At 46.3% G+C, this 22667-nt stretch overlaps 2 protein-coding genes across 2 annotated transcripts in view; one reads left to right on the top strand and one right to left on the bottom strand.

Moving 5' to 3' along the window:
• The window catches only part of LOC308191835 (baculoviral IAP repeat-containing protein 5-like), a 166768-nt gene that overhangs the window by 56785 nt on the left and 87316 nt on the right, over positions 1–22667 (bottom strand). The window lies entirely within an intron of this gene.
• Positions 7–15161, top strand: SNX5 (sorting nexin 5). Its single transcript, XM_080584685.1, has 13 exons — positions 7–128; positions 6734–6838; positions 7332–7442; positions 8016–8137; positions 8492–8615; positions 9244–9339; positions 10205–10310; positions 10396–10471; positions 11302–11341; positions 11429–11515; positions 12580–12739; positions 13486–13571; positions 14597–15161. Exons 1-13 carry the CDS (start codon positions 96–98, stop codon positions 14642–14644), a joined length of 1194 nt encoding a protein of 397 aa, XP_080440811.1. The 5' UTR covers positions 7–95; the 3' UTR covers positions 14645–15161.

Here is a 22667-nt window from a genome sequence, read left to right as displayed (position 1 = left end):
AGGGGGGGGGCGGTGGCGGTGATGGCGGCGTGAGGCGGCTCCGCCCCGGGCTATATGAGGCGCGGCGGGGCGGGGGGCGGGAGGCTGCTGGCGACATGGCTCTGCTCCGGGAGGACGCGCAGAGCAAGGTGAGGGCTGCCCGGCTCCTGCCCCGGGGGTGCCGAGGCTCGGAGGGCGAGGTCTGGCAGCGGGGAGCCGCCTGGCATGGCGCTGTGCCCGCCGGGGGGCGGCTTGTGCCGTGCGGTGCTGGGGGTGTGAGGGCTGTCTTCTCGTCCGTGCTTCCCCCAGCCCATGGGGGATGCCTCGGGAGGAGCTGAGCGGAGTTGAGCGTCTTGTCCTGCAGATATTTGCTTCGGATTGCGAATTAGTCGGTGCTTCTGCCTCCTGATCCGCACGGAACTTAGCAATGGGCAAAATACCCGTGCTCCCACCTTTTTCTGCTCTGCATTAAACTTAGCAACGAGTAAAATATCTCTCGCTTAAGAATAGCGAGTGGAAAAGCCTCTGTGGGCTTGGATCTGCGGGTGGGGAGGTGAAATACCAGCTGTCTTGCAGCACCTCGTGCCTTTGGTCCTGTGCCTTCCTGCCTTGGTAGGCAGCAATCCTGGGGGAAGGGGGAAATGTGCCTGCCGAGGGTCCAGTAGCTTTTTAACCCCAGCAGAAACTGGCCAAAGATTAACCAGGTTTGTCAGGTAGTGGGGCCGCACTAGGATTCTGGCTGCTGGGGGGAGGATAGAAGTGCTGCTATCTTGTCTGTTCCTGTTTACTTAAGGAAACGGCAACACGAAGCTGGTATGTGGCCCGTAGATAAAAACCTCTCTGTCTATAAAGGAAACTTAACAAGGTATTAACCTTGAGTAGGAATCGTTGGGAAGCATAAACTAAAAGCTGACCCTGAGTTGGCAAAGCAGGAGACGGTCAGGAGACGTGGGAAGAAGAAGGGAGGGTGGGATAAGGGGGATTGGAAGCGCTGTGGGAAAGGCAGTATAATGGGGAGGAAAACGCTCTTCAGAAAGTGAAGTAGTGGGATTGCCAAGCTAAGCTTGTGTGAATGTACCGGTGTTTCGTAATGTCACTGTTTTGATAGCTTAAGTGCAGACCTGAGCTTTCTGAATACCGGTCTAGATCAAAACGGTGACAGTGGGTATTGTAGCAGCTCTTCCTAAAAAAAAAAAAAAAAAGTCAGTGGAAAATGAAATGTTATGTTGTGGTCGGGGTCCTGCTGTTATCGCTTCCGAACAGCAGTTCTCAGTGCCAGACAACTTCTTCTGGGTGCTCTGGGAAGAATGAGACCTATCAGGTCTTGCTTATGCTCCACAAGAGAACTGCTGCACGGGAGCAAAAGCTCGTACAGAGATGAACTGCTAGCAAGGTGAAAGCTACTGAACAGGAATAATGTACTACCCAGGACATAAACCTCTGTAAAGCTGGCCCAGCAGCCTGGACTAATGGTAAAATTTCAGATCCATGGGAGTTGAAGAATGTATGGTGGGGCTGTATTGCGCAGTTCCTTCTGCCAGCTCTGGCCTCGCTGCAGGAGGCCACTAAAACATTCTTGTAAGTGCTGAACACGGCTTAGGGGCTTGCTTCTGTTGCACAGTTTCCATCTTAGCTGGGCATACTTCATGTTACAGATGAAATATGGGCTGGAAGTGCTGTGCTGTGCAGGCAGATTGCTGCGGCGGGGCGGATTTGGCCTGCGCTGCCAAAGCTGCTGCTTGACTCCTCGAGAGCTGTGGGAGTGGAGGGAGGGGTGGGGGTGTCCTGGGTGCTGCTAGCTGGAATAAGGGGAACTAGAGGCTTTCGCTTGGAATATGGGATCCTTGAATGCTGCCAGCCCCGTCCCTCTGTAGGTGTGTGACCGCTTGCTTTCTGCAGAGTGAAGCTGAGATCCCTGTGGCAGGAGAGCGGAGTCATCAGGCCTGCTTGTTGCACAACCGGTAGCAACAGGTGCTATGGCTGTAGACCCTGCCTCCTGCTTGCTTGGCAGGCACCACGCTTGGTGAGGAACTTAGAAGGCTAGACTAAGCTGCTATTTGTCTCAGAACAAAGACTAAGAGGGCATAATCAAACCATTGCATCCCTGGAGCTCTGCTGTCCAAAATGACCAAATTGGGGGTCTGCTATAGCATGAGTAGTGATGTGAGGAGTGCATGTGAGAAGGCTGGTTCGGTTTTCCTGGTGATGTGTAATTTGTTCTACTTTAGGACTGTTTCAACTAAATATCAGAGAGCTAACAGCAGGTCTGTCACGAAGGCTCCAAAATCGAAGCTTTTCATCTACTGTACTAGCTCCTTGCTGCTGCAGGCGTGCAGGGTACTTTCAGACATATTTTTACTATCTTGATTAAGGGGAAACTTAAGTTACTTGTGCTGAATATGACTGAAACAGAATTCTAGCAACTAATGCCTGTGAAATGTGCTGTCCAGATACTCGGAAAGGCTGCTGGTTAGCTTCTGGGTGTTGAAATGAGGTGCTCTGGAACTGAAAGGTCTGTATAAACTTCCAGAAAGCATCATGATCTTCTAGTGCTCTCTAGAGAGCACTTATGCTGGTTTAATTAGACTGCTCTCTAAAAACTAATGGATGCTGGGTAGTGGCAGATGTAATTACTGCTGACGTCTTGTTTGTGGCTGTTTGAGTGGCGGCAGGGAGGCGATCAGCAAAAGGATGCTCGGTTATGAGGTAGCTGACAATATGCAGAAAGCTCTGATGTGTAAACTCCTGTTGAAGGGGTTTCCTTGCTCCTTCTAGGAGCCCAGTTACGTTGGAAACCCCTGGATTAATCGGGTTTTGAGAATGAGTATGGGTTCTTACGTCACTAGTGGTTGGATGCTGTGTCACAGCTGCTTGCACCGGCAGATTCTTTTCTTAGAATGGAGAAGTAACGCGGTCATCTAAAAATGATGCTAAAACTGCAAGGAATGTAAATTCAAAAGCAGCAGCTCAGGCCGCCCCACAGCCCTGGGCAGCCTCTGTGGCCAAGGATATTTCCTTCCACTGGGTGCTTGCAGGCATGAAGGTGCGTGCTGCATTGAGGGAAGCCTGGGCAGAAACTTGTTCATCAAGTTGAAGTCTGAGGAGCTGATGGTCGGTGCTGGATTGTATTTAGGTGGTCTGACTTCTTTTTTTTATTGTCTTTAAGCAATGGAAATAAACGACTGTTGTAAAACTCTGCCTGGATCGGTTGGAGTAGTGCTCTCCCTGCTGTCTCTTCGCTTGGGCTTCTTGATGAGGCGATTATCGCAGTGCCCTAGGTAGTGCCATAACATCTGGGTTGTGTCCTGGAGCTGGAAGCGATCGATATGATGACTGTTGTTCTGGAGAGCTCTGCCTGATGTCCTGCTCTAATTCCTGGGTCAGGCTAAGTAGGAGTCACGGTGGACAGTCTGAACAGGGAGGAGTTTTTTTTCCCTGGATCCTCAAGAAAGCCAAAGGATCCCAATGCAAGTCACTAAAGAGGCATGAGCTGAGAATTTGAAAGCATCAGAGCAGCTGCAACAGCTGCTGTGGTTGTTGCAAACCAGAAGCCTCCAGAACCTTTCTGAGGAAGGGAAATGAGAGGTGAAAGTGGGGGCACTGCACTGGGCTTGGGGAAGTGCTCAGGTTTCTAACACAACCTGCCTGTCTCCCTGGTAGGGGCAGCCATCCTTGGCACCTCCCTGCTGTACGTGAGGCACGCTGTCACCTCTGCTGAGCTGTGGATGTGGCTGAATACGGGGAGCTCAGCTGGGGTGGCTTCCTGGGAAGGCCCTGGGCTGCGTGTCTGCTGCCCTACAGGATCCAGCTCGGGGTCTGCAGATGAAAGAAGGCTTGGCAAGGCCTCTGTGTGACCGTAAGCGAGTTGTTTCTCATTCCTGCGTGTAGGGTGGGTGTAGAAGGAATGGAGCAAAGCATCCTGGAGGATGAGCTGCTGGTGCAGAGCATCTGCTTGGGGTGCTCCCCGGGTGAGTGCCTTGTGGAGCTGGGACCAGAAACGGGGCTTCTTGCTCCTGGTTCAGTGGGGAAATGCTGCTCCAGCGCTTCCTGTGGGGGAACAAAGCCCTCTTCCCCAAGGTTGGGCAATGTGAATGCTCTCTTTGTAGTATGAGCCTTTCTGCCGTGGTTGTGTAATCCAAAAGGTCCCTGGCCTGGAGTTAGGAGCCTGCAGTGACCTTCACAGGAGGAGAGTAGACCAGTGGTTTTCTGGTCCTCAGTTTCGTATTACTGAAGGGCCTGAGGCTAAGACTCCGTAGGGGCAGAGTTGATAATCCTGTGCTCTGTTCCAAAAGTGATACGCTTGATGTTTCAGCCTGCAGCGGTCAATAAGCATAAGCTGGGCCATGTACGTTCACAGCAGATGTAATGGCACACAAACTGCTTTGACCCGACGAAGCAGTACCACCTCATGTCCATACGCCCCCACCTCCTGTGCAGGCAGCTACTCAGCACGGAGGGGTGTGAGGACAGCATCTCATCATGGGTTACTTTCTCTGCAGCACTTAACAAGAAAGCTCACAACTTCAGGAATGGATGATTTGTGTAATCCTTCCCGTAGTTTAGCTGAGGGGAAGCAGTTTCCTTTGGCTTATCGTACTTTTCCCAGACTCAGCAGTTTGTATTGTTAGCTCTGCTGATCCTGTTTGGACAGTGAAGATAAGTAAGCAGGATGCAAAACACCGAGTAGAAGGGTCTGCATCTCATACTTTGGCTGCTAGCACGGTCTGGCTATCGTAGCAGGACGTGCTCTGTAAGCTCAGTGCCCTCCCTAACCCCAGCAAACGGCTGGGATGCAGCAGGTAGGAATCTTGATGTGGCCAGAGGGATGGAGGCTGTGGTGGCCGGGGTATCCCTCGCTCAGGCATGAGGAGCCGAGCCTAACAGGAACCCCTGGTGACAGCCAGAGCCAGCCAGCAGCAGGCTGGGTGGAGGCAAAAGCTGCCCTGCAGAGGTCCCTTCCGACCTCAGCCATCCCGTGAGAGGCTCTGCAGCCCGATGGCTGGGTCCTCTGCAGGCTGGCAGAGAGGCTTCCTGCCTGCCGCTCTGGATTGCAGCTCACAGATGGCCGGAGCAGGGGGAGGGAGCCGCCGAAGCTTTTTGGAAGTGACACCTCACCTTAAAAAGGGCAACCTCTCAACAGCTCTTACGCAGCTTTACGGGAGCTTAAAGCGGCATCCGAGCCATCTGTAACGCGAGGGGGTTGCTCAGATGCTGTCTGGGCTGCTGTCAGATGCCCGTGCGCTCGGCGCTGGGTCTGGTGCTTGGCTGGTGGTACCGGCAGGCTCCTGCCTGGTGGCCTCCGTTGGCTAGCGTGCTGTGGTGTGGCAAAACAGCATCGGTCCCATCCCGGCTCTCTGCCTTTCTTTCCTTGTAACATGCTTAAAATTTTCCCTAAAGGACAGCCTTGGGATTTGGCCCAGCTCTGACAGCTGCTCTTCAGCGCGCTTCCCCTGTTGTGATCCCTGGCAGTTTCTCCCTTGTCGAGAAAATAAGAGTGATGTGTTAGTGCTGAAGGAAGAGCCTCTGGAAAGACGAGTCCCGTGGCAGAGGAAGGCACCATATCGTGGTAGGCTGGGCTCCTTGAAGAAATAAGTCCCCTCCTGCTAAGGAAGGCGCTGGCTCTATTTAAGGCCCCTCTTTGAATCACTGAAGGTAAATCTGGTCTCTGTTGAAGCTGGTATGCTCTGGGGCCTCCCCCAGTTTACTTGGGGCACATCCTCACAGCGTGCTCTGAAACCTCTCCCTGGCTGCTCTGAGTAGAAGCAAATGGCGTTAAAACGTTGCCAGGCCCAAAACCGTGTCTAGGGAAGATAAGACCTGAATTTAGCAGAGGGAAAGAGGCTCGTGGCTACAAGCATAAATAGCTTTTGTAAAGCAAAGTTCAGGTATCGTTGAATCTGGTTCTTATTCTAGCTTATTGGGGCTTTTCTTTTAAAAAAATGTGTGCATTCTAGCAGCAATTAATAACATGATGCCAGGTATCTTGAGAGTAAGTTTATGCAGATGTGGTGTTAGCGCCCCGGTGTTCTTGGGTTTTGGTCCTGTTTTTGGCAAGCAGTTGGACCTTAGACTCATACGGGAGTCTAAAGAGTCTTTGTGCAGCTGCTCCCCTTTTCCCCCAAGGTCAGGGAGAAGACAGCCTTTGCAGCTGCCAGCAGCTACTGGAGGTGGTGCCTGCCGTCCTTCTGGGAGGTGGGAATGGTACAGTGACCGGTCTGTGCCCGGGGAGGAAGCACCAGCCTATGGCTTGCACTTCACGATAGATAAAATCACTTAATTCTTCTTGTGCCAGACTGAAGCAGCTGTCTGATGTAAGGATGAGGAAACAGATCACAAGTCTAGGCTATTAAGCCTGGGATGATGAAGAGAAAACTATTAGGGTTGTTACTCTCTTCAAAATGGTATTATAGGCTTTGGCTTGTTGTGCTCCAAGTAAAGAAGCTGGAGGAGTGCTGGAAGGGGAATGCTTCTTCCTAGAAATATTCCACAAATACCTTTACTGTGATCTCTAACAATTGGTTCTGCAGACTTTAAGCTGCAAGCCTTTAAGCCTTTTTTTCTTTCATGTGTTTGGAAGGGAAGGCTTGTGGCAGTGATGTGCAGCTTGTGTCAAGGCTGTCATACTCCTTCATGTGTACTCTCCGGGAGGCAGCAGTCCAGTGCAAAACGGTTTTTGTTGGCAATGATGGCCAGTCTAGCTTCACTAAGTCTGCTTGATGCTTGACCAGGGCTTGTTCTGTGAATTCTGTTACAGCTGAGGTCTGTGTCTGTAGACCTGAATGTTGATCCTTCTCTCCAAATTGATATACCGGATGCCCTGAGTGAAAAGGACAGAGTGAAGTTCACGGTACATACTAAGGTAAGGAGATCATGGGGTAGTTAATGGACTTCGTAAATATGATGCAAATACTGTTTGTAATACACATACCTGCAGGGATGGGCTTGGCGATGAGGAAAATCTCATTAGATGGAGTTTTTCCACTTAGAGGTGGCCTGAGGCTAAAAAGGCAGAAACTTTAAATTTCCTAAGTCTTGAATGCTCCATTTAGAGACAAGGTAACTGATATGCTAGGTTGGCTTTCCTAAGAAACTGCAGTTTGTGATCAGAAGGCTGGGGGTGGGGAAGCCAGCCACTGTGAAACTTCACAAAATAAACTGTATTAATGCTGCTCTGCAGCAGTGCCTGTTCTTTAAATAGTGTCCTTAGTAGTAAGACTCACTCGAGTGCCAGCTCAGCTAAAAGAGTAGGCGAGGCTCTTACTAGGCAAAATAGCTTCCTTTGGAAGTAGACAGAACTGTTTCTAAAAGCACTAATTTACAAAACAGTAGGGCTTCTATATCTTCTCTTCCAGACTACGCTGCCAGCTTTTCAAAGCTCTGAGTTTTCAGTTACAAGGCAGCATGAAGACTTTGTGTGGCTGCATGATACGCTCACTGAAACTGAGGAATATGCCGGACTCATTGTAAGTACTTCCTGAAAATGCGATTCTGAACAAAATACTACGGTGATTTAATATGGAAACTAGTAAAGACACGAAGTTTGCTTTACCATTGTTGTTAGTGTTTCGTGACGCGGGTATTCCCTATGCTTGCTTCTGCTTTAATTACCAAACAACTTGAGTGTTACGGCTCTACTGTTAAATTTCTGTATAGTTTGGCTGGGAGCAGGAAAACAGCTATACCCTCTGTGAGTCCTCAACCCCGTCCTGGTACTGACATCTGCCTGAAAATGACACAGTGGGCTGCTCTATTAAATAGTATCTTTGGTCGGGATTATTCAGCTGCCACAGGAGCTGCTGGCTAGTGGGTGGAGAGTAGAGGCTATTCCTCTTGGAATGGCCCCTGTGCTTCAGGGGTACCACAGGGCTGGGAGGGGCAATCAAGGACCTAGACATCAACTTGCCTGTAGGCTTCCTGGGTCCAGAACCTTCCTGGCTTGGTATGACCATATGAAAGAGCCTCTCTACAGAAGACGAGAAGTAATTTTGGGAAACTTATGCTTGCTATCATCTATCGTTAACCAATTCCTTGCCTAGATACCTCCAGCACCTTCAAAGCCAGACTTTGATGGTCCCAGAGAGAAGATGCAGAAACTAGGAGAAGGAGAAGTGTCTATGACGAAAGAGGAGTTTGCCAAAATGAAGCAAGAACTGGAAGCGTAAGTAGAATGAGTCTGCTACTGAAGGCTGAATGTAAATAAGTCTCCTGGGAGAGCAACATATTTGTTGGTTACTGATGTTGAGTGTGACTATTCTGGAGAGTGTCTGCTGCTGCCTGATATTCTGTAAAATCACTGGAACTGGGGAGTTGTCAAAAGCTTTTCTCAAACTGGAAAACTTCCTCAATAAAAAGACTGAAAATGGCTTCTCTATGAAAATGGCTTCTCTATCACTCTGTAGAGAAGCTCTATCACTACTTCAGGAACACACTGAGTATTTTTCCTGGAAAAACAAAGCAATTATTTGTGCAATGAAGTGGGTAGTACAGAAGGGATCTGTTTTTTTCCTTTCAGTGAATACCTTGCTGTCTTCAAGAAGACTGTATCATCACATGAGATCTTCCTTCAGCGGATTTCTTCTCACCCTGTGCTCAGCAAAGATCGCAATTTTCATGTTTTCCTGGAGTATGACCAGGATGTAAGTCGCTTTTTTCTTTCCATGTGAGGCAAGGTGTTACAAGTGCTATCCCTCTTTTGTGCAGTTAGACTGCTATGTAAACCTACACACAGTGTCAGCGAGCAGATACTGCCTGTACTTCTGTGAGATGATTAAAAGGCGAAGACCTGTCTTTAGACCTTCTGCCATAAGTCTCATAGCATTGCTTAATCCTGCTCAAGTTGGTTAGGAAGCCAATTTGATGTGTCCTGGGATCTTAGGAACAAGTATGGTTCAGGTGTGCCTTTGCTGTCGTGTATGCCTCATGGTCCTTAAAATGGAAGAATGGAAGTGTTGAAGTTAGTATTACATCTGTTTTGTTGCCTCATTATCAGTGGTGGATGCTGATCCAGGAAATGTAAGGAGAAACTGAGATGTTCCTGGGAATGGGGAAAATCTCTGGCACGGACCAGTTGAACTTCTAGTAAAGCCATTTGTTCCATGAACCATCCATTGTACAGCTTAGAGGGGTGGTTATGGAGAGCTTGCAAATCAGGCTGCTTTATCATATGCTAGATACAAATTATATTACTGCTCTGCAAATGTTTAAAATGGTCACTTTTTCCCCCCTGTGGATGACTTTGAAGCTGTCTTGGTCTCTCTCTTCTAGCTGAGTGTTCGGAGGAAAAACACAAAAGAGATGTTTGGTGGCTTTTTAAAGAGTGTGGTAAAGAGTGCTGATGAAGTTCTCTTCTCTGGAGTCAAGGTAAGGTAGCTGGTTTTCCTCCTGTTCACCTTACTCTTGATTGCTTCTTGCTTCCTTCTTCAGGGAAGTTGGTTATCTGCTTTAGGCTTGATGTGTGTGAGGCTTGGAGCTGCTATGCTAACCTCACAACTTAGAACAGCAGTGTGGAGTAGCCTATATTAATTTTGACTACTTTCTTAAAAAAAATAAAAGGACATTGAGGCTATAGACTGTTTAAAAATTTGAGAGTATGTTTCAAGTATCTGATGTGCAAGAGTTGCCTGAACATGTGATACTGGTGGGGAGGAAGGAATTATACCTTCAGCAAATATATTTTTGGCTACTTCAGGGTCTGAACAAACGTGATTTACATGTTTTTGCTTGTACTAGTTAAGATCAAATACCAAAGACTCCTGTAAATGGTCCAGCTTCAGCTTTTCTACCATGTTGCCATGGAAGTTCTTCCTAATAGACTTGCTGTCTGAAAAGCAATGTCATAAAACATTACAGTACGTGTGTCTTGTATGGATGTGAAACAGGCTTGTAAACTGCTTAATGTTTAGCTACTGTGCAGTGGCGGGCCCAGGAAACAAAATTCCAACGGCTAGTAGCCTTGAGGGCTCTCTGATAACTTACTGGTTACTTCAGACAGCCTGCAGCACTGAATAGTTGAGTGTCAAATCCATCTTCACTTCACTGTGAAGAAGAAACTTAACAAATGGTTTGGAAATCCTCAGGGTTTTTTTGTGAACTCTGCTTTTCAATAGTGAGTGACAAGCATAATCTTCAGGTGGCTAAAGTTCTTTGTTTGGACCCTTCCCTAAACAGGGAAGAGCCTGTGTTCTGTGGTAAAGTAACTGACTTAACAGGTTATACTCTCTTTCAGGAAGTAGATGACTTTTTTGAGCAAGAGAAGACTTTTCTTGTAAACTACTACAACAGAATCAAGGATGCATGTGCAAAAGCAGATAAGATGACAAGATCTCATAAAAGTGAATCTTTTCAAAGACCTTTCTAAAGACCTGCAGTCTTGCTGAGTGATTTTTGTAGCCTGAAAGCCTTGTCTTGTTCTTGCAGATGTTGCAGACGACTATATTTATACTTCAGCTTGCTTGAACAGCCTGGCATTAGAAGAACCTACAGTTATCAAAAAGTAAGCAACACTAACTATTCGTGAACATTCAGAGTCCAGGTATTCTATGTTTTCAGAAAATTAAGGGGTATAAGTCATAGCTGGTTTGGCTTTCTTGAATTGCATACAAGTGGCATTGAAACTCTTTCCTTTGATGTTCCTGGTGTGACATTTCTAAAACTGTCAATTGCATTGGACTCTCAGACTAGCTGACCTCTTGCCAGTTGTGCAGTAGAGCTGAATTGTACTGCTCATCAAAGCTCCTTCTAAGTAGAAGTCTCCCTGAGCGTTATTCAGGTCACAAACTTCTGGAGAAAAAGAAGTTTGTGAAAGTTAAGGGGTTATGCATCTGTTTTCTAATGTGCTGTTAAATACATCTGTAGCTTATACTAGGCCTGTATTATCTTCTGGACCTGGGAGGTTCCAAAATAGTTTTTTTCCAACTTATGGAAACCTGGTCATTTTAAGAGGTAAATAGTTTTTAATAACTTTGCTATTAATTCACTGAAACCTTGTTAATACATTTAACAGCTGAATAAACAAAATGATCCATCAGTCTTGGGGGAGTAGCAGTGGGGAAATTCTCTACAATATCTTCATGCTGCTTATTGTTGCTCATCTTAATGGTGTGCAACTGCTTATCTCTACTGGTCTGTTAGGCTGGAATCCAGCACCTCTTGCATTAAACTTCTTGTTTAGGACTGTGCCTAGACCTCCTTTCAAAGCTCTTGTCTGGATATGTGTGTAGGAACAAACTCTAGCCTTCAGCTTCTTGGTTTCATGCTAATTGATTCTGGCATTTATCACACCAAAATATCTAACATTTACTTGCAATTTTCTTCTTCCCCAAGGTATCTCTTGAAAGTTGCTGAGCTCTTTGAGAAACTCAGGGTAAGAGAAGTTTTGGAAAAAAAAAAATCTGTTAATGTGGATGATGCTGTGTCCTGTTACATACAAACTATATAATCTCTTCTGCAGAAAGTGGAGAGTAGAGTTTCATCAGATGAAGACTTAAAGCTCTCTGAACTGTTGAGATACTACATGCTCAATATAGAAGCTGCTAAGGTGAGGAATTTTTTTTGAAGGTCTATTTTAATGTGGGGATTGTGACCCACTTTTATTTGTGCTTGGAGAAGACAGCAAGGTGGACCCTTGCCTTGCTTAAGAAATCTGGTACTTCTGAATGACAGCAGAATATGGAAGCCATGTATTGGCTAGCTGTGGTCCAGTCCCTTGCTGGACTAAGGGTACAGATCTCTGACCAGTTCCTCTTCGGCACGTAGAGGAAAAGAACTCATTGGATTCCTGCAAGTTAGAGCCAAACGAGTTTCCAGTTCTGGCACATCCATTGTGTGAGTTCTCGTGACACATACTGATGACTACAGCACTTGAAATCATTAAGTAAATCCCTAATTAGTCCTTTTACGTGGACACGTGATAACGTGAAAGTGCCTGGAGTTTGGAATTCTATCAGTCCTGCCTGGTAGATTGACGTGACTGCAAAACACTTGCCAGTAACAAATATTCTAACAAACATTTGGTTTGGCAAGGGCATGACTATGCTGAGAAATGGTATCTGGGTGTATTCTGACAGGCCTCTCCTTCCAGTGCCATCTCCAATGTCACATACCCTGGGGCATTCAGTACAAGCTCTGTGTGATGTACTGCTCTAAGTATTAGGACTATTCTGCTAGATTAGAAAGGAGTTGGCACTGAGATGTGCTGCTGCTTATGTCTAGGTTAGTATAGTGCTTCAGTCAAATTGCCAAATCTCCAAGGAATGAAATATACTGTATGCCCTGCTGGAAGCAGACTGAGGGAATTCAGAAAGTGCTATTACTGCTTGGTGGGAAGGCCCACCTTATAGAAGGATGAAACTACTTTAAGGGAAGAAGTGATGTCTACAATAGCCCTCAAACTTCATTGATTAAGGCACAAGTGACTGTCCTGAACATGTGTTGTACTGGTGAAAGGCTTTTGTTGCTGTGCTAAGAATGCAGCAGGTTATAACAGCTTCTTAGAGAAAGCATAATCTGGTGCTGAAAGAAGTGAAATCTCCTGCTAAAGTATTTGTACCCTCAGTTTGGGCAATAGTCTTAAGGATTTGCATTATTCCTGTCTACTTTCAGGATCTTCTGTATAGACGTACAAGGGCTCTCGTCAATTATGAAAATTCGAACAAAGCTCTAGACAAAGCCAGGCTAAAGAGCAAGGATGTCAGGCTGGCAGAGGAACATCAACAGGACTGCTGTCAGAAGTTTGAAAAGATTTCAGAATCTGCAAAACAAGGTAAAACAGGCTTTGCTGTATTTCTCCTGAAGGGAGACTCTAATGCGGCCCAGGTCTCCATCTGACCTTCAGCAACTGAAGTCTCCTGAAGGCTGTCCTGAAACAAGTAGCCCATACATACCAGGGACAGTGTAAATGCCTGTAAAAAATGATGCAACTCAATCGTTTGAAGAATGATTGCCTGAAGCTGGTCAATGTCAGTACTGGACCAATCTCAAGTATAAGCCCCCACTTGCTTTCTAGACTGAACTCTTGTTCTCAGGCTCCATCTGAATATAACAACTCAGGCTTCTGATTTTCTCCAATAGAACTGTGCAAATAGGCTTTTCAGCTGTCCTGGGACAGAGCAGTGCCTGATACCGAGTCTCACACTGTTTCTTAGTTGGATGTCTTTGGCCAATATAAAATAGAGACATACCTTCATGGTGCACACTGCTGCTCCCTTCCTGTTCCCAGTGTTCAAGTGCTCCAGTTTCTTGCAGAACTTGTGTGGCCTACTCCTGTTTCATTTGTCTTCCTATAAAACCTCTCCGTCTTAACAGAGAAATAGCCATCTTGTCTACTAAGATAGCAGTATTGTGTGATGGAATGAATCTTCTGGCTAGAAATAAGACTAAACTCTCGAATCTTTTTGTGGTCAAATGCTGTAACAAGAGCTGTATACTATGAAACAAAGGGCACTACTGAAACTTTAGTCACTACTCTGTACGCCTGTCTTATCGGTGCTTATTCTTTCTTCCCTACAGAACTGATGAGCTTCAAACAGAAGAGAATAGCAGCCTTCCGCAAAAACTTAATTGAAATGGCAGAACTGGAAATAAAACATGCAAAGGTGTGCTCTTTGGAATTTGACATATGTAACTTGAAGAAAGTGACTAATGTTTAACTTAGAGGACTTGCTGGGTTTTCTTTAAGGCTAGGAAGTCTAAAATGGAATTGGCAGGCCCTCTAACTGAGATATGAAGAGGGGAAGAGAAAGGAATTGAAGGTTTGTAGGTGTTGTGCATACACTGAACAAGTGCTGGCAGTCTTACCTGTCTCATACAGTCAGTTTTCAGCCTGTCACTCCTAGGACACTGGCCTATTGTACTGTAAATAAGAAGTCTGTTTTGCAGGTAGTAGGCAATATCGTCTCACTTAACTTTCTGCGATGCCTGCAGATGCCTCATCTTAGGGAGTTTCTCCACTAGATTCAGGAGGGGGTCAGCTACTGTACAGACAAGTGCTGTGAGAGCATGTTCTGCAGCCTGTCATCTAGCTGTCAACCCTTCTTAACTAGCTTATTAATGAAGGGAGACACTGGCTTGCAGGTCTGTCATGAGGCCTCTGCCAAGGTGTGCTGAGCGTGCTTGAAGTAGGATAGGGAGACCACACTGTGTATTGTCAGCTTAATCTAGGAAAGTATATACTGGTTGCTCTGTATGTGGGGTCTGCTAACTTAGCAAAGTGGGAAGCCTCAGGAAGAGGTAACCTCAGCCTCTCTGAGGAAGAAGAATCTGATTTTCTACTTCCTGATTGCCCTGAACTTCATCACAGGTAGCTGCTTCAGTGCAGTGCTTGAACGTGACACAAGAAAGGCTCAGTTTGGCCCACTTAAGTTTATTGCTTTCCTAGTCTCCTGCTCCTCTCTTCCTTCCCACAAAGTCACAGTTGCAGGCCTGCAGGGAGGGGCAGATTTCAGACTGATCTGTTTGACACACTGCCTGAATGCTTGTTCCTGCAATATAATCTCTTTAGCACTGTGACAATCTACAAAATCCTGGGGTGGACCTACTATTCTGAAAGCTCCTGCATTGTGGAAAGCAGGATTTAAACAATCAGTCATACTCATCTGAAACTAATTCTCTTCCTTTCCAGAACAATGTGTCTCTCCTGCAAAGCTGTATTGACTTGTTCAAGAACTAAGGCGCCTTATTCTGAAAATGTGAAGAAAAAAAAGCATCAGTTGCACTCAATGGCCAAGGGGAACTTATTGGCTTGATTTCATTAGCTTAAAATAAATATTGTCACTGAGATTATGACTAATACCTAAATATATTGATAGTGATGCATCGAGTTGGTATAAATGAGAGCCGAAATGCGTATGAATTGTCTGGATGTAGCTAACATCCTGTTGGCTGATAACTCAAAATGAGTCAAATGTAAGAAATCAATTTGATGTTGACTGACTCTTCATCTAGCAGAAAATGTTTTCTGAGAAGAACTTTTTGTTTCAGCATCATAAAGTGATCTGTCATCATAGCCCTGATATATTTGAAACTTGCAAGTGGGAATGACTTGTGTAGTAATTTTATAAAGTAAATATCTTAACATTCCACTTCCCAGACAGATTTCTACTACAGTATATTTTGAATTTCTATAAACACATTCAGTATTTGTACACTTGGATGATACAGCAAATAAAGATGTCTGATAAAAACAAGCTGTTGCGCTATGGCAAGACTGTCATTTTACATCCCACACAAACAGGCTTCAAGTACAGAATTACCACATTACTCATCACCTGGAGCTCTTCATTGAGAGCACTAGAGCTTACATATATTTGACTCGGTAGGATTGCTTTCAGAATGGGTGTTGACGTGAAATGTGGGGACTTCAGGTCATGCTGCTGTTTGAGTAGCTCTCAAACTTTTAATTCCTCTATGCTACACACCAGGGAAACTAAACCTTTCTAGAACAGAACCATGTCTAGATGGCTTGGACTCCTTCAGGCTACATTACAGTACTTCATGCTTATCCATCTTGATACCTCCTGCTGGCAAGGGCTGTCCTCCAGAAGCACTGAAGAAGCCTTGAAGTCCTCTATGTAAGCTAAGTCTCTGTATGCCTGGTTGGCTGTGCTAAGTTTACATTGCCATAGTTTAGGCAACTTGGCCTATAAATTCCAAGGTCACCTTGCTACATTTTAGCTGTCAACTGGCATATGTGGAGATGGATCAGCAAGCCCTACCCTTCCTGAGGCAGCTTTCTGTGGAGTGAAAAGAATATCTGAGCATGTTATTACTTATGTCTAACCACCTACTTGTACACAAAGTAGGCTGTGTAGCTACACTCTGAGCAGACTGCCTGAAGCAGTTTCAACCAGAGAAGCTCTGAGAATGGGCTGCTCAACAGCAGTATCTAATGGTTGTTCAGGAGTTTACTCTTCCCTAAGCTATTGCTTTATTTATTTGGAGCCCCTGTGGAAACTGTGCAACTCTTGGTAGCCACAACCTCCTGCAGTGGTCTAGATGAGAGATATCTGAACTCTGTCACCTTTTAACTTCATTTGACAGGAACAGGTTCAGCTTATGGTTGATGAGATTTCTGGCATTCGTGTTCAGCCTCTGCCCAAATAGCTCACTTACAGCAGCAGTTATAAAAGCACACTGCTTGTGGACATCTGGCCCTTTATAGATAGGGTTGGTAGGTACCATTGCACAGGCATTATATTGCATATGACAAAGATAAAGCACTTGTCCTGGTTAATTATTCCTCCCAAGCCAGACACTTCGTGCTGGCAAAGCTTTGACTTTTTCTAAAACTGTACAAATCTTTTTGCGCTCACTTTGGCTGCTTCATTCAGAGAGCAGGCTGGAGATGCTGGGCTTTGTTGGTATGCCAGCTGTGCCACAATGAACTTCTAGTCTGCTGTGGCTCACAGAAGCTGTGGTTGCTTTTTTCCCTTCCATAACTATTGCACATGCTACAGGGCAAGTAGTGTCCCTTTGCTTACGATGGTTGGCAGTAATATGCTGTTTATATGGTGGATCTTTCTGAAACTGGCTGTAGTAGTTGGGTCATCTTTGTAAATCGAAGTCAGTAGCTAGGAGCGTACAGGTTGTATCAGTATTTATGCTGAATCTGAAGAAGCTGGGCTCTGACTATGCTTGTCTTTAACTATGTCAACTCAGTTCTCAGGTCCTCCCCCTGAGAAAGTCTGCACCTAGTATTAATATGAGAAAACACTTTGTCTTTACTTCAGAAGCAGTCTAGGCTGTTGTGGGCTGCATGCGCTGCCAGCAACTGTGCGTTTGAAGCTTTAAGTGAGAATCTTTTTACTCTTGCATAGCCTGACTTGGATTAAAGTACTAATCTAATCAGATTAAAAGTATTGGAAAGATTTTGAATGGATGTAACTAAGGTTTTATACTGGTGTTGTAGTTAGTTAAATCACGTTAACCGCAGGAAACTAGCTAGAAAGTAGCCTTTGTCAATAACGCTTTAAAAGAAGTTGCTTTGTGTTAGCTATGCCAGTAGAGTGCATCACAGTCAGCTTCAATGTCTGAAGCAAGTTGACTTGGAAAATACTACTCACAGCACAGATCATGTTCCTGGAGGCCAGTGGGTGGCAGCCTGGGACAATTGCTGGTAACCAGTAGCACCACGTTGCTTTCAGTCTGAGCTGTAATGAAATACTGGAAAGATGCTGCATACCCTAGTTTCTTACCTGACAGCTAGACTGATGTTGATATTTGAAAAATTGTCTGCATGTGCGAACAGTCTGCTCGTAAGAAATTAAAATCTTTAACTAATGTAATATGGCTTGCCTTGTAGCAGGGCCTTGAACAGAACAAAGATCAGCACAAGCAAGCTGGTGTAACAAGACAATATAATCAATATAAAACCAAGTGTTCAGAAATATTGCTGAGACTCAATTTAAAAGGCAAAAGCAGAGTTTATAGATGTCCCATACAAGGGCTGACTGTTTAGCGTACTCTTACCCATCACATCTGTGAAGCAGTTTATGTTTACAGCCTGTTGCTCTGGTCTAGGAGTTGTGTTTCTCCACCAAAGCCCATCCACAAGCTTCACCATTGTCATGGTTATTGTGGTATGTGGCTTTTTGTGTAAAGTCAGAGGGAAGGCTAACTATGATGAAGTTTACTCAGGCTTGTTAAACATCCAGCTCTAATTTTGACAGGGGCAGTCACTGCTATTACCTGGAGGTAGGAGATAGCACAGAGGAATTGCCCTCTGAGGGAGCGTGCTTCTACTGGCGTGCAGCTTCTGGGCTATGCAGGGTGTTGTAGGATACAGTGCTCCCTTCCACACATGGTAAATTGGGAGTCTGGCTTTTTCTGTTCCATCTTGGGAAGGAGCAGATGTTTTTCTATTTTACCCTTGCAACAGATGCACGGATCCTGAGGAATCCAGCTATGTGCTCAGCATTAGGGAGCAGGGAGGTGATTCATGTCCTTGGACAGCAGTCGCGCTTCTCTGCTTACAGAGAAGTGAAGGTCCTTGCTGGGATGGTGCAGGTGAAGTCGCTAGAACCAAGCCCATGGGTGCTGCAGGTTTCTGGCTGTTTCCAGCAGAGCTGGAAGGTAAGACAAGAACAGAGCTGTGGATTTGGGTCAGTGCAAACCCAGAAGGGGTTAGCTTAACCCAGAAGGTAGCTGGATTAGGAAGGCCATGGTCTTGGTATGGTGAGTTCGCAACGGGTGGGGCATGTTAAAATGAGAGCATTTGGGGATGGGTGAAATAGGTGTCAATTGTACTCAGGGTGTAGGCAGCATCTGGGCATTGGAAAACTGCAGGTGGGAACCAACCTGGTCAAGTATGATAAGCTGATAAACGTGTCCTGTTGCGTGAGATTGCTATTTCAAGTGGTGCAAGAAACGAGAAATTCAATAAAAGTGTTCTGTAGCCACAGAAAGGGTATGATTAAGGGTCAAGTGTGCTTGGAAAAAGAGCTGTTTTACTCTGATTTATGCAAGTACTAATGATTCTAGGGAGACACATCACATGCTAAGGGTGGTGAACCGCGAAGAGAACAGTTCCTGTGCCTTTGGGATACAGAAAGCTCAGGGAAGCTGTGAGCATGGATTGTGTATGCTAAGTTATTGCTGGTTTTGTGATGCTCACAGTGGTTCTGCAGCTATGACTAGCTTCACGGGCCTGAGAAACTGCTAAACACCCTGGTCCTGGCTGGAGGGAGAAATTCAGCTGCAGTCTGAGTTATCTTGGGATGATTACTGGTGTTTTAATTAGGTTTATCACCACTAGTGTTTTTTTTCTATGTGCTCCCGATTTTTTTCAGCTTCTCTCTTCTCTGCTCTATCCCGTTTCTTCTTGATTCCACATGCTTCAGGGGTGCTCAGCTCTGATCTGAGGCCCTGTCCTCCAGTAGCTTTGTAGCTGTGTGCTACGCTTCTGATGGCAGCAAATGTGAATTTCACTACATGTGGAGCTAGGAAGATTCTCCTGGTAGGTATTAATAGCCTCTGGCACCTGCAGCCTCTCTTAAAAGATGGGGAGGAACAGCTTGCTTGCTTGTGCTGTGAAGCAAAGAGCTCCGCAGAGGTCCCATTCTTGAGCGTAGCTTTGAGTACTCTCCTGCTATCCCAGCACTTGCTGCTGTGCCTGAGCGATCAGCTCTGAGTTATTTCAGCTTGTGCTCCTGAGAAACACCTGCGTCACTGCATGGTTACAGTGGAATAGCTGAACTGGCTTTGAAATGTGTCCATTTGCAGCTCACTAGTCACTGGGGAATGAATACCAGCTCTGGTGATCCGTTTTAATCCCTCAGGTCGTTGCCTGGTTCTGGCTTTAGACCTGCAGCTGGCTGGTTTCTGGAAACGTGCTTTATCTGCTATCAAACACTGTCCAGTGGCTGAGCTCTGGTGTGGGCTCAGCCTTGCTTTCTGTTTACTTTTTATATTACAGAGCTGATGAGAAGGCCCAGCTGAGATCAGAGTCCATCTCAGCTGGGTTTTCGTGCTTGCGTGCTAAAAATAACCCCTGCTGGGACAGCCTTATGATTTGAACAGACCAGCAAGAACAGGACCCCTTTTGCAGGGGAGGGGATTCACGGAGAGCATGGAAAAGGTGACTTGCCTGTCATCCCACAGGGAATGTGCAGCAGAGGCAGAAATTTAACTTGGATCTAAAATCCCCGTCCAGGGGCTCCCGCTGTCTCGATCTGCTGCTGCTGGAAGCAGCCAAATGAGTTTGTGATTTCAGTTTGACTGCCCCTTGGCCGCGCTTTGCTGCTCTTCTGTGGAAACGTGGTAACTGCTGGTGTGACTGTTCTGTGTCCAGCCCAACGCAGTGAAATGTGTCAGCCTAAGTGGCTTTTAGTGCTCTGTTTTGTGGGTCTGTTTTACTTGGCAGCGGCATTGCAAGGTCACTTTTTGCAGGGAGGGTGGCGGAGTCCCAGGCGCTTGGAAATGCATTGCAAGTACTTTGCTGCTGATACCTCAGCTTCTTGTCAACACTGAAAGGCAGAGTGCAGCGGCCAGGTCGTGTGTGCTTACTGCTTATAACACCTTAACTTCTTTTGGGTAAGGCTATAGGACTGTCCCTATCAGTTAAAGGGATTTTAATTCATTTTCTGTTTCTTTTGTTTAGCATAAATTTACTGTTACTTACCAACTTTCCTAAGCCTGTTCTTTATGAAACATGCCTCTGACAGTCTGATTCACTGGTATAAAAAATGAGTGAAAAGTATTTTAAGGTTCCTTTTTGATGCTAGCCTACTGCCTGCTTTGAAACCAATTTACTACTTTACTGTGTCTGTTTTAGTTTGGATCAGGTTTGTTCTGATAGAAACCACCCAGGCCTCTCTCATAAGGCAGCACAGGTTTAGTTTGCACCTGTGGCTCAGCTCAAAAACTTACCTCAGGTCTGGCTTCATTTAGTCAGTGGCTCCCAGCTCTTTCTTGAAGTACTCCTCCTGGAAGGTCTTGCTCAAAAAAACCCTCGTCTTCAGGCATAAGAGGTTAATGAGCGATTCAGCAGAGCTACGCTAGTAAAGTTGTCTAATTAAATTTGGTCAGTGAAAGATGTAGTTTCATCACAAGCTTGCTGCCACTGAAAGGGGATGGCCTCACTTCCCCTCCTGTTTTGTTCCTATTGCTTCCCTTGGGCTGGTCCTGATGTTCGTGTGGCCGTGTGCCAAGCTGATGTAACTCACTAAAATGGCATGAGATGGGCCAAAATGGAGGTGGGCCAAACCAAAGATGGGCCTGTCGCCAGCTCAGTGTACTGAATCTGTGTTCCTGCAGCAGAGCAACACGCAGGCAGGCCGAGAGGGGATGAGAAGGGGAGACTTTGCAGGGAAGGCTTAGCTCAGCTCTGCTTTGAAACTCTTGGACCAGTGCTTCCTTTTCGGGAGGGACTTCTAAACCTGCAGGGGGAAAATGTGGGCCACGTAACCCCAAGGCTGTCTGCATGATGGGGACTGACTCCGAACTGAGAATCGTGCCTTGTTAGCAAAGGCTTTGGAAGGTGGTTAGTCAGCTCTAGCTGGGAGGTGATGGTGTTGGTGCCTTCTTCAGAAAGATTAGTTTCTGAAGTACTAGTAGGGATTGAGATCAGTTTCTGAAGTACTGGTAGGGGTTGGGAATAGCTTCCCATGCGTGGGCAGTTGCAACGCTGGAGATTAGCCCCATTCACGAGTGGTTCCGGACCATGGACGTGGAAAACATCAGCGAGCTGAAGCTGGGAGCGAACAGGCAGTGCCACTTTAAAATTTTTCATTCTGCTGTGGAGATTATTGGCACGGCCTCCTTCAGTAAATGCAAGGTTGTTGCCATGGAGGACAGGAAATCCCTCGTCTGCACAGAGAAGGAAAACATTGGAAACTGTCCTACTGTAAAGCACAGCTGCCTCTGTGGGGGAAGAGGGGTGCTTGCTAGCATGGAGTGTTTTCCAAAGGTCTCGGTTTTGTCTGCAGATCTTTGCACGTTTGCTCCGTCTCAGTGTGCTTCTTGTGTGTTTGAAGAGGCGATGGACAAAGGAAGTGGGAGCAGCTGGTTAGGACTAGTCCTAAGTGCCCTGATTAATGTGAGAAGCAGAAGGGATTTTCTCTTGGGAGTAAGATATTTAGCAAATTTACACTATTTGCCTCTTACTTTAAATCCACAGTTCCTCTTATTCCTTTTTTTTTTTTCCCCTCTACTGTTTGCAGAGGAAGATCTCTGCCTTTTCTTCCACTGGGCCTCCTAAAGCAGGAGGCATTTCTGCAGTGGCGGGTCTGTATTCTTCACCTGGCAGTCTGAGGCATGTCCTGGCTGCTGCTGCTGGAGGCAGGGGCAGCAGTTTGGGCCATATTTGCAGCTCTAGCAGCTGGCTGGTTCCTGCAGACGCCTAGGTGGTGAGAGCTGCCCTGTCCCTGTGGGACAGGGAAGAAGTGAGATTTGAGAAGGATCTTTCAGGACGTGTTAGCACCATCCTTCCAGTGCAGGCTCTGCAAGAGGACCCAGTTCCTGCAGGAGTTGAGACCAGATAAGTCTGGGGACCAGATAAGTCCACGTGGCTTCGTTGAGCCATCGCTGTTAGCTTCAAGTTACATAAAGGTTGGGGTGCTTGGTTGCTGCTAGGTGCAACCACAATACCCACGACCAATATTTGTCTGTCTTTCCCATCGTCTGCCTCAGAGGCCAGACCAGCAGATTACCACTGATGCACACCAGTGGTTATTGATAATCTGCAGAGGGGCCACTGGATCAGGAGTTTCCCTGCCTTCAGAAACAGGTTTGTCTGTTCGGGTCTGGTTCTGTCCCATTGCTGTCCTGTCTGTCCACACTGTTGTAGTCCTGAGTTGTGGTAGGTGATGAACAGAAGCAGGTAGAGAAAATCCTGGCTGACTCATGGAGCTTTAACCTCTGCTTGGCAGTGTTTTCTGGGCCAAATTTTTATGCTGACATTCAAGAAGCTGAACTTGCTGTTGCAAGGCTCCAGAGGATACTTCTGCATTGTAGCCCGTGGTGTTATACAAGGTGTCCTGGCTGGAGAGGAAAGGCAGCTTGTGCTTTTCAGCTCCTCAGTACACACCAGTCAGTGTTGACTTGTAACATGGTATGTTTAAATGAGCCGTGTGCTTCCTAATGCTGTATGCTGTTAAATCAGCAGCAATGCCTCTGGGTTATGTCTTGGGGGTTGCTCATAGGGATGGTGTGGGTGAAGCCGAGCACCTTTGACAAGCAACGTGATGGGAACAGCA

This window comes from Anser brachyrhynchus (genome assembly GCF_964034855.1).
Source record: "Anser brachyrhynchus genome assembly, chromosome: 3".
NCBI classification, from domain to species: domain Eukaryota; kingdom Metazoa; phylum Chordata; class Aves; order Anseriformes; family Anatidae; genus Anser; species Anser brachyrhynchus.
This window is presented reverse-complemented; position numbering and strand designations above follow the sequence as displayed.